Here is a 12020-nt window from a genome sequence, read left to right as displayed (position 1 = left end):
TCCTTGAGCCAAATGTGATAAGAGTAAGCTTCACGTTTTCCCTTTCACCTCCTCCTTTTTTCCCTCCATTGAAAAGTCTTTTTCTTGCCTCTTTTATGAGAGATAATTTGCCCCTTTCCATTTCTCCCTTTCTCCTCCCAATATATTCCTCTCTCACTTCTTAATTTTATTTTTTTAGATATCATCCCTTCCTCTTCAACTTACCCTGTGCTGTGTGTGTGTGTGTGTGTGTGTAATCCCCCCAACTACCCAGATACTGAAAAAAGTTTCAAGACTTAACAAATATTGTCTTTCCATGTAGGAATGTAAACAGTTCAACTTTAATAAGTCCCTTATGATTTCTCTTTCCTGTTTACCTTTTCATCCTCTTGATTCTTGTGTTTGAAAATTAAATTTTCAGCTTTGGTCTTTTCATCAAGAATGCTTGAAAGTCCTCTATTTTGTTGAATGACCATTTTTTTCCCCTGAAGTATTATTCTCAGTTTTGCTGGGTAGGTGATTCTTGGTTTTCCTAGTTCCTTTGACTTCTGGAATATCGTATTCCGCGCCCTTCGATCCCTTAATGTAGAAGTTGCTAGATCTTGTGTTATCCTGATTGTATTTCCACAGTACTCAAATTGTTTCTTTCTAGCTACTTGCAATATTTTCTCTTTGACCTGGGAACTCTGGAATTTGGCTACAATGTTCCTAGGAGTTTCCCTTTTTGGATCTCTTTCAGGAGGTGATCTGTGGATTCTTTCAATATTTATTTTGCCCTCTGGTTCTAGAATCTCAGGGCAGTTTTCCTTGATAATTTCATGAAAGATGATCTATACGCTCTTTTTTGATCATGACTTTCAGGTAGTCCCATAATTTTTAAATTGTCTCTCCTGGATCTGTTCTCTAGGTCAGTTGTTTTTCCAGTGAGATATTTCACATAATCTTCCATTTTTTCATTCTTTTGGTTTTGTTTTGTGATTTCTTAGTTTCTAATAAAGTCATTAGCCTCCATTTTTAAAGAACTATTTTCTTCAGTGAGTTTTTGAACCTCTTTTTCCATTTGGCTAATTATGCTTTTTAAAGCATTCTTCTCCTCATTGGCTGTTTGAACCTCTTTTGCCAGTTGGGTTAGCCTATTTTTCAAGGTGTTATTTTCTTCAACATTTTTTTGGGTCTCCTTTAGCAAGGTGTTGACCTGCTTTTCATGATTTTCTTGCATCTCTCTCATTCCTCTTCCCAATTTTTCCTCCACCTCTCTTACTTGATTTTCAAAATCCTTTTTGAGCTCTTCCATGGCCAGAGGCCATTGAATATTTGTTTTGGATGTTTGGGATGCAGAAGCCTTGACTTTTATGTCTTTCCCTGATGGTAAGCATTGTTCTTCCTCATCTGAAAGGATGGGAGAAGGTATCTGTTCACCAAGAAAGTAACCTTCTGTAGTTTTATTTTTTTCCCTTTTTTGGGCATTTTCCCAACCAATTACTTGAGTTTTGGGTCCTTTGTTAAGAGTAGGGAATCTGTAAGATCTTAGTTCCTCCAGGGTGGCACAATCAAGCCTGTATACTGGTCTGGGAGCAACAAGAAACTTTTGTGCCCAGAATCTGTGAGTAGTAGAGTTTCTTCTCTACAACCACATTGCGTCCAGATCCACCAAGCCAGCACTGGTGGCTGAGATTCATGTCAGCTGCTCAGTTCTCCCAGGGGCTTTAGGTGGGGACATGGCCTCTATTCAGTGTGAGATTAAGATCAGCTGCTCAGTTCCCCCAGGGGCTTTCTGATGAGGCCTTCAACAATGAATGAGGTCTGCTGCCTGCCTTGGGAGCCCCTCTTCCTGCTGAGTCTGCTTATGTTGCCTGAGGCCAGACCTATGGAAACACCCTGCCCCCAATTGGCCAGCTGAAAAAACCAGCTCACTGACCTTTGGCATCTGTGGGTTGAGGGATCTGTGCTGCTACTGGGAATTCTGTCCCTGAAGCCTGCTTGGTCCTGTTCCCATTAGGCCAAGGCTGGGATGGGCTTCGCTCCGCATCACGTGCGACAAACCTTTCCCATCAGCCTTTCAGGTCAACCTGGTCTAGAAATCTCCTCCACTGTTGTTTTGTGGCTTCTGCTGCTCCAGAATTTGTTGAGAGTCTTTCTTTACAGGTATTTTATGGGCTGTGAGGGAATAGTTAGTGTATGTGCGTCTTTCTACTTGCCATCTTGGCTCTGCGCCCCCTCACCCCCCCCTCCATAATAGCTGTCTTTAGGTATTGTCAGGAGGAAGAATGATTAGATCTATTCCACTTGACCTTAGGGATCAGGACTTGGAGCAACAGTTGCAATTTTTAGAGATTTGATATAAGGAATTTGTTGTTCAGTTGTTTTCAGTCATGTCTTGATTCTCCATGACCCCATTTGGGATTTTCTTGGCAAACATACTGGAGTAGTTTGCCAATTTCTTCTCCAGTTCATTTTACAGTTGGAGAAACTGAGGCAGATAGGATTAAGTGACTTGTATCATACAGCTAATAAGTGGTCTGAGGTCAGATTTGAACTCAGGAAGATGAGTCTTCCCCACTCCCAAGTCTGGTACTCTATCTACTGCATCACCTAGCTGCCCTGATGTAAGGAAATTTCCTTCCAATTAAAGCTTTCCAAAGGTGGAATAGGCTGCCTTAAAATAGAGTGGGTTCTTTCTCATTGGAGAAGACTTCAGGTAGAGGCTGGATGATCATTAATCAAGGATAATATGAATAGGATTTTTAGGATGTGGGATGGATTCAGATGACTACTGAAGTTGCTCTCAGCTCTGAAATTCTGTGATTTCTGACTGTAAAAATGCCATTTTATCTAATATCTGTTTACCTTTTTTTTTTTTTTTTACGGAAGATACTGAGTCATGTCAAGTGGCAATTCAAAATATTTCATTGCTCTCATTTTTATTAAATGTATGACTAGTTATTTCAGTAGCTGTCACTACAGAAAACAGGTGTTATGATTTGGAGCAAATTTAAAGTATTGGTAGTCAGGCTTGTAGAAATATGCACTTCTTCAGAGGCATATTGACTTTTTCTTTACTGCAAAATTCTAAGGCGATGAGGAACTAACTTAATTTTCATATTGTATGGGCTGATCAACTTTTGTCTCCATGAGGTTCCTAGGTGGCCTCATGCATCAGAATTCTCAGATTCAAATAGAAAAGTGGATGTTCTATTGCAACTGTACCTACAGACAGATAGCAGGGACAGTCTGGAGGCTTTTTTAAGAAATATTTTACTTCTTTCTCCTTTCAAACTTAATTTTCAAGTTTAATTTGTCCCTCCAGGTTCTGACATTAAGAAGGGCTGCTACCTTTGCTCTCTCCCCTTTCCCCCAAAGAAGCACTTCCTGGCAGCCTATACATAAGCTATGAATGATATCATGTACTATGTAAGTTAATACAAAAATATTTAGTAAAACTCCTCTAGAGCCTTCACGAATGCATATTTCAAAGATTCGTTTGAAAGATTTGTTCCAGAGCCTTCCTTTTTAGTTAATTTCCTGCAGACATGGTAGTGAAAGATACTTAGAATAATTACTTTACTGATGCTGACTTCCTGACTTTAGTCAACCCTTTCTAACATCTACTGACATATGTATGTATTTTTAAAGTACCGTGAAATTAAATGGTGAGGGAGGAGATAGGAAGAATTGTGCAGTGATTTATTTAGCTTGAGGAATATTTTTTAAGAGCTAAGTAGTGAATTTTTAAAATAACAATTCTGCTTAAGATTATGAAATCTATATGTTTTTATCTGTTTAGGATAGGTTTTTATTTGACTTTAGACCACTTTGTGCTTTTCATATATAGTAGTGACCCATTAGTATTTTTCACATTAAAGATATTGAATATATATTAAAGAATATATTTATTCCTAAGTAAAAAAATTTTGAAGTTGTTCTAGATTTGTATTTTCAATATTTTAATATTATAATTCAAAAAAGATACTAATTTGATACTTTTTTTTCAGGTACATATTGAGATCCACTGAATATATTCGGCTGACTGTAACAAAGTACTATTTCTGGGTTTACTGCTTCATAAGATGGAAACTATGAAAGACAGAAGAACTACTCTGGGCAGTTGCCTCATTAACATGAAAGGGGAAGAAGACGTTGATTCCAACAAAGTATTTTGTAAAGTTAATAAAAGACAGCAGAAGGAGATCCCTCACCTACCAGACACATACTCCTGGTCAAATAAACCTGGAGTTGATTTCAACAGAAGTTTACACAAAGAGCTATTCTGTTCTGAGATGAAGAATTGTTTGAGTAAGGCTGATCCATTGCCACACATTGGTAACAAAATGCCTCCTTATTTGAGAAAATCAACAAGAAGAAATTCAACTAGAGCAGCTGCTCTGAAAGAGTCAGTTAATGTGGTTTTTCCTCCAAAAGAACATTTTGCTAAGATTTTCTGTGGTATTAATGAAGCAGTAGTGAGTGACTGGCTGGAAAGAGCTATCTGTTCTATTAATGACCTCAGAGAGTGGTGTAACATAGGGGATAATTTTGTACGGTTTGCAAATTTCTGGCTGTCAGAACTACCATACAAACAAAAAGTAAGCTTACTGCAGTTAGAAATGGGAATCTTTGAGGATGAACTGCAAAGTGCATTTTTTGAGGAAGTAGGCACTGAGTTAGAACTCTCTCAGCTGCACTCTGTCCTTTCTGCAACACTGTGTGAATACCCTGAAGTACTTCTGAATGATGAAACAAAATATGTTTTTCTTGACTATCTAAAGTTCATGTCTTCAGAGCAAACAATAGAATATAAGAAAATGCTTTCAAGTTTAAAATGTACAACAAACAATCTTCAGATAGCACTGTGGTTGCTAGCTGTACGAGCATTTGCGTTAGCAAACCTCTGGCATGCAGTAGTTAAGGTAAAAACAAAACAATGAGAAACAATAGTGAGGTTAATGTAAAATCTATTCTTTAAAATGAATGTTTCTAATTGAATTTAATTGCAAACAGTACAGTTATTCAGTTTCTGCCCAGGTTTGTGTGATTGGGCAAATGTAACAGAAGTAGAACTGGAATTGTTTTGTTGAAGCTGATTGTTACAACAAGGAATCATTTTTATGTCAGGAAACTTTTTTTGAAGTATTTAAAATTGTGCTAATGACGCATTCAGAGTTGGGCAAGCCTTTGAGAATATTAATGTTTTTGCAGTACTGATTTCTCACTAGAAGAAGCACTCTTCAGTTTCCATTTTAAAGGGCTACTGTCAAAATTCAATCTTCAGCATCTTTTTGCGTGTGACCCATGTAAAATTAAACTCATCTATTACTGGCTCTGCTGGGTTAACATTAAGTTGTTTTTTTATTTTGTAGAAATGTTTTAAACACCTGCAGTAAAGTTTGATTTCCTTTCTCACTATAAATTTGTTTTCCTGATCAACTTAAAAAAATTTAAATAGAGGCCCTAAGATTAAAAATGGCAGTATTGGATTTCTTGTGAGAAGGAATGTTCACTTCTCTGATCTTCAGAAACCTTATGGTATTATGTTAATTGAAAAGCTAACTTGCAAGTGGCTGATAGTTCAGCTATAGATTGGCCTACCAAGTGTTTCCATTATAAAGGGCCCAATTTTCTGGGATTGAAATATGTTCTGAATGGAAAAATTTAAATTTTCAGAAAGTCCTTTTTGTTACCAACAGACTTGCCTCAGCAATTAAAGTTATGGTCATGGAGACTCTACCCAGTGTCATTGATATATTGTGAAATAAGGAAAAGCATAGTAGTCTGGTACGGTTTAAAATGGGAAACATTTTCTTGCCAAACTCTTCTTTTGTTTCCTTCTAATTTTCTTCCTTCTAATGTTTCCTCTTTTGTTCCATGATTTTCCATGCCTGTTCTTAAACATTTTATTGGCCTTTTAAATTGTAGAATTGCATTGAGCTTATTTGCAAAAAAGCAGTAGAATTTCCCAGGTAGCATTCAAGTGCTGAAATGAAATTTGACTTGTAGCTATATAAAAATAATGTCCTTTTAAATAAAAGCTTAGATTGGGGGAGGACAAAAAAGTCATCTTCACTTTTTAATGCATTAGCTCCTAATTTTTCTTTTGATAATATACTAGGTTACTAGGTCCATGCACGTCCCTGTCTACAAGTCTTTGTATTATGTGAAAATGTTTTAATACAGAAGTTTTCATGTGTTTTCTGTACTAAATCCTGTCTGGTAGCACTGAGGACAACTCAGCTGTAATTATACTACATTCAAATACCAACAAAGGCATTTTGGAAAAGAAGTTGGTTCCCAAACCAAGGACTGACAGTTCATAAAAGTACAGGTGATAAGTCTGTGAAATTATATGATTCCTCTTTATTTTTCAGAGTAAAGTTATTTAGTATAAACATTTGATTTTGAGGCCATAAATGTGGAAGTCCTAAGGTGAGATTCTTCTAGCCAAATAGCCTCCATATTTAATTTATATAAGACCCATTTCAAGTTTTATAGTTTTGACAATATAGATGTCAAATTATTTGTGCATTTTAACAGTAACTTCACTGGTTTATCTCAGTGGATGACTTTTTGAGGGTTAAATAGCAGTTCTTAAAGTAAAATATAAAAAAATAAGATTTTTATTAGTGGTTTTTATTTATTTAGAAATTGTAATCACTTTTCTATCACATCTAAGCAGATGATTGGGGGGATAATGACTAAGTTTCAAATCTGTAAACAACAAAAGGCAATTCAGAAAGTGTTAACTTTTAAAAGTTAGGTCATTATTGCTTTTATGTCTACTTGCTTTATAAATAGAGAAGCCAAATATGTTTTAGGCTTTAACCTAAATTTGTTACCGCTTAAATTCAGAAAGGACTTTCTCAAGTACAGTACGTTCATATGCACAAGACAGTGTTTTCACATGCATAATTTGAAATATTCTCTAGAATTTTCTCTGTACATTTCCTCAGATTTATGAACCCAAAAGAAAAACCCCAAACAAAACCAAAACAAACAAAAAATCCTCTCTTTTTCTGACCTCTTGAGCAGAAGGAAATAAAGGCCTTTGCAGAAAAGTGCCTGAACTTATAGTCCGAAACGGCAGTTATTCTGAGTCTCTAGTTTTTAGAAAGTATGAGGGACTCAGAATGGAAGCTATGGTGCCTGAGCATCCCCCACTCCCCAGTTTGGCAGTGACAGAGAATGCAAAGTATTTCTGAATTCTGAAGCTTATTTAAAGTTTAAAGAGTTATTACTCCTAGTGGAATCTTTTGTTTCTTTTCGACATTGCATATTTATCAAGGACTAAGCAAGTCTAATTAGGTTAAAATACGTTTACTGACATTGCACTTTATCCTACATATCCTATTCTTGGAGAACAGTATGTTTGCACTACTGTAATTTCACTGGAAAAAAAGTATTTTCAGTGGTCATGGCTCCCAAGGAAAAATGCTTGGGAAAATAATTTTAATGGAATAAACTTTCACTCATTTTTAAAAGATGATTTTTAAAATACAAGTATATACCTTTACTAGCTCTGAGGCTTGTCCTGTTTGGAGAAAGTACTTTTTAAACAAAAATCTTTTGAATTAGTCGGTATGGAACTTTATAGCCTTGATAAAAGTCAGACATGGGAATTATTCTTGACAGTACATTCATTACCTACTAAGGCTGAACAATTCCTAATCATTGGAATTTCTTCTAGAGCACAAGCTGTAGTTTTATAGCATTTGCAGACTGACTGTACTTCTATATAGAATATATGGTAAATTTTATTTTTAAATTGTTTGGTTACCTAATAATATAGGGATATTTTTCTAGAGCAGCTGTAGATCATCATAGTGTTAACAAAGTAAAACACTCTGGTTAACTGTTTAATGCTTTTTGAAATTTAGTTTTATAAGACAGTGGTCAGTAGCCAGCCTCCTCCTGGACTACCTAGCAAGAGTCTCTCTGCTACTAGAAAACAAAAAAGTGAACTGTTTAAAGAAAGGTAAGAAAACTGTCCTTGTTCTGACTTTTAAGAGTATGCCCTTCATCATGTGGGAGTTTACAAAAATGATGCTGTTCCCTTTAAAAATAAGTTTAAAAATATAATTATACAATGCTTATGTGTTTCCAGGATCTTACTTAAATTTCAGATTTTCTTTATTTCATTTAAAATCTCAGATTACTTTGACAGTTTTATTCATTGTAAAACCTTCAGAGGATATTCCTACTGGGTCATAGGTACTTAACAGTTTGATATACTTTTATTTTGGTAACTTTGGCAAAGATTAAGAGCTAGAAATGTCAGTCTTCTGGGGATGGTTCAACAAAAGGATGGATATTATATGTGTATATACACATATGTATACATGCATACACACATGTATACATGTACATATGTGTGTAAATATGTATAATATAAATATTATATATTTAAATATAAGTAGGTTTTATATTCTGAGTGACTGATAGTTAGGTGTCTATCACATACTCACTGGTTTCAGATTATTTATGTAAAAATAAAAAAAGGCAGCAGAAATTACAGCTGGAATGAAATGTGTTCAGCTTTTGTGGAGCTCTTTGAGGAGTGTATCAGTTAAACTGTTGTATTTCTGGGGTCTAGACTAGTAGCAGAGCTCATAATAGAATGTCTCTTTACATTTTTTGCCACTTTTCCAAATTTATGGTCTGGTGACTGAATACTTTAGAATCTGATGCTTTTTCAGTGTATACAGCATTGGAGGTTCTTTGGCTCAATTAAAGAATTCTGGAAGGATATCTCCATTAGGAACAGAGTTCATTTTGTCACAGTTTGTTTCTAGTCATAGATATTGCACCAAAACTTTTTTTTTTTTTTAATAAATTGTCTTAGGAGGAGTAGAGTGAGTTTTGTTTTTCATGGGTTGACCAAAAAAGCAATTTCTTCCATCACTCCTGACCCTGATGAAGTGAAGTTAATACAATTGCTATTCTTTTTGATGTGATTCCTTTAGGAGTAAAGGGAGAGGAAAGCATAGGGATAAGAATGCCTACTATAGTACTGGGTGAATATCCTTCATATGAAAGGACTTTTCATCAAATGTATAAGGAATGCATATTTTTAAAAAATCCTCTAAAGTAGACTTTTTATCTATTGGCAAGAAAAGAAGCATCCTGCTTTTTCATATTTTGATATCCTTTTAATACAGCTTTTAGCATGAAAATGAGATCTTTCATTAAATATTCTTGCTTAATGCCAATTTTTTTTTAGTGATGTGGGGAAAGAGGGGTTGTATTAGGTATATAATCTGATTTTCTTCCCATGACATTTGGTTTAGGTGACTATCTCTGTTAGGGTCAAAGCCAAACTTGTATTTAATCACATCAGATTATGAAATTTTATCATTAGTTGTTACCAATGTAAATTCTGAAGTGTTTTTTCTTATTAGTCCCACCAAATTCAAGTTGATTATTTTTAGCTCAAACAACTGGAACAAGCCATAGTTGGTGAACTTGTATAGACTTTATGTGTTCATTTAGAGCACTCGTAAGCAGCCACGTTGAATTAAGGTTGTTTTTTGTCTACACAAAATGATGTTTACAACTTTGTATTGATTTTTAGCAGTTTGTTATCTAACACATTTTTAATGAAATGCCAGTTTATTTCTGTAGTAACTTTAAAATTTATTGTTCATGTGTAAAAGTAGTCTTTTTTGTAATAGTGCATTCCACAATACTGAATGCTCTAAAGGACTTATGATAATGTTCACCTGTGCCACGAGAGGGAGCCAGGCATTTAGTTTTCAGATTATTTGCCTAAGTGATGGCCTTGTTTTTTTTCTGGTATTCTTAGATCAAATTCATAACAACAACAGAAACTCCCCATTTATCTTATGTGGATTGTTAATTTGTTGAGTGTAATATATAAAACCTTACGATAGGACAGTAACATTGTAACTGTTAAATCAAAACCATCGAATAGTTCTGTTGAGGTGTTTTTTAAAAAGGAAAATAAAGTGTGTTGGAAAAATGTTATGTATGGGTTTTTTTTGTATGGAGATTCATTAAAATATAAAACAATTTAAATGTAAAATGTTGACATCCTGCGTTAGTATACAGATATTTTCTGAAATGGGTTTCTTTTTTTTTTCCTCTTTGTCATATATCTCTATAGTTGGCTTGCCTCTCTAAAATGGTTTTTCTACACACTTCTTTTCCCTACCAAAAATGGTGCTATCCCATGCCAATTCCCTCATTGGTCACTGAATTTCTAGGAATCCTTTTTTTCCCCTTAGACCTGTGTCCTTTTATGACGGCTTCTTGGAAACACAGGGAGGGTAAGTTGGTTCACAATATGTGCTATGTAATTTTTACAAAATCCATGTCTTTGAGTGGTACAATGATTGAAACAGCTTTATGTTAAACATTGCTTTTTTTTTAAGATTTTTGTTGTTTATCAACTTCTACACATTATGGTTCTTCATGAGTCTTTTTTAAAAAAACAGTTGTAGAATTTTTACAGTGTTGTAAATTTGGAAAAAAAGGTGTTTAGATCGAAAGTGATTCACTTCTTAGTAACTTACAAGTATTACTTAGGACTTAAAAACACTTCATGTTCAATCAGCTATAGTTTTTTTCTCTAATTTTCATTCTCTGCTACTGCGGAAATTGAGATGAGACCCATTCATCATTTGATTAAATATAAAGCATGGTTGACTCAAGATCTTAATGCACAAATACCTCTTATTTTGAAAGCTCTTCCTATAATTGTTTGATCTACAAAACAAATAAAACTTTAGGTATAAATCTTTAAAATATTTTTTTCTCAGTTATATTGTATTTGTCACTTCACTATAATGCAGTTGAAATCTTAGAATTCTTTTGAAAGTATGTGTTATATAATTTATGTGTGGGGTTTTTTTTTTTTTTTTAAGGAAAACTCAGTTGAGCAATATGGACCATAATTTTTTTTTTAGCAACTTTCTTTTGCTAGGTTTCTCCCTTGGTAAATAAGTCAAAATATTTCTTTCCTGGGTGAGGAACAGTAAGTATGAATAAAGAAATTAAGTGCCTTTCCTTGAATGCTGATGAAAATCATCACTTCCACTTTATGCTTGATTCGAATCTCCCTTGACCTGAAAGCCTGGAGTGGTTGTCTTTTCAGCAGTTTTCAAGACTTTTTTTTCTCCTATCCAAGGTTAGAATTTTTAGGTATATTTAGTTTGAAAAGGGTTTGTGCTTTACAAATTTTGAAAACATAACTATGCTAAAAAGACACTAATGTCACTTCAAAATATTAAGATCATATGTGAGGAAAAATATTTTTTCAGAAAACTTTTTGGAGTATGTAAACTAAAACTGAGCTTTTCTTTATATAAAATCCACTGGCCTTTTCTTTTACATTTTACTTCCCATTTTGTAACGAAACTTCTTATTTTCTTTTTTTCCAACCAGAGCTGTGATTTCATTGGCATAGGGAACTTCACATGAGGAAAATCCCTTTATCAATGTAGATCAACACCTACTCTTCAGCTTTTAAGTTTGAGTATTTTCTGGAACATTGTAGAGGTTGAATGACTTGCCCCAGGTCACATAGCCACTATGTATCAGAGATTCCAGGCCTTCTTGGATCCTGAGACTGGTTCTCTTTCTGTTACTCCATGTACCTTCTTTACTATTCTTTTTTTAAAATAGAAAATAATTCCTTGTATACATTAATTTTGCATAAGTTTTTAATGTTTACTTTGTATAAAGCTTTTGTCTGTTTTTCATACTTTTCCTGAAAGTTCATTTTGCAATACTCTTTTAATCATTGAGTTCCCATCACTGACATGATGAACTTCTTGGACTTCTTATTGTATTCATTTCATCCCTCTCCAAAATTTATTTTACAAATATTTCAGTATTCTGAAAATTTATTTTATATTAACCTACTCCTCAATATCATTTTCTTAAGTGACCAGTCATTTCACATAAGACTGTTAATTTCTTCTCTGTAGTCTTTTAAAGAGAGTAAATATTCAGGTATGAAGTTGTATGTTAGTATAAGCGATGACACATCTGTGCATCAGAACATGGCAGTTAATCACATTTAGGATGAG

At 34.3% G+C, this 12020-nt stretch overlaps 1 protein-coding gene across 8 annotated transcripts in view; it reads left to right on the top strand.

Annotated features, from left to right (window-relative positions):
* Positions 1-12020, top strand: part of LOC140497201 (small integral membrane protein 10-like protein 3) — a 45968-nt gene that overhangs the window by 23215 nt on the left and 10733 nt on the right. For 5 of the 8 annotated variants that reach the window (XM_072597845.1, XM_072597844.1, XM_072597850.1 and 2 more), the window contains exons 1-3: positions 3303-3390; positions 3972-4886; positions 7848-7945. In XM_072597845.1, coding sequence (XP_072453946.1) covers positions 4047-4886; positions 7848-7945 — 938 coding nt within the window. In that variant the 5' untranslated portion in view covers positions 3303-3390; positions 3972-4046. Of the gene's footprint in view, positions 1-3302; positions 3391-3971; positions 5704-7847; positions 7946-12020 lie in introns of those variants that run through there. The other 3 variants (XM_072597847.1, XM_072597851.1, XM_072597852.1) reach the window with 3 other exon arrangements.

The sequence above is a fragment of the Notamacropus eugenii genome, chromosome 3 (assembly GCF_028372415.1).
Source record: "Notamacropus eugenii isolate mMacEug1 chromosome 3, mMacEug1.pri_v2, whole genome shotgun sequence".
Classification (NCBI taxonomy): Eukaryota; Metazoa; Chordata; class Mammalia; order Diprotodontia; family Macropodidae; genus Notamacropus; species Notamacropus eugenii.
The sequence above is the reverse complement of the archived record's forward strand: the minus strand, read 5'-3'. Positions and strand labels throughout refer to the sequence as shown.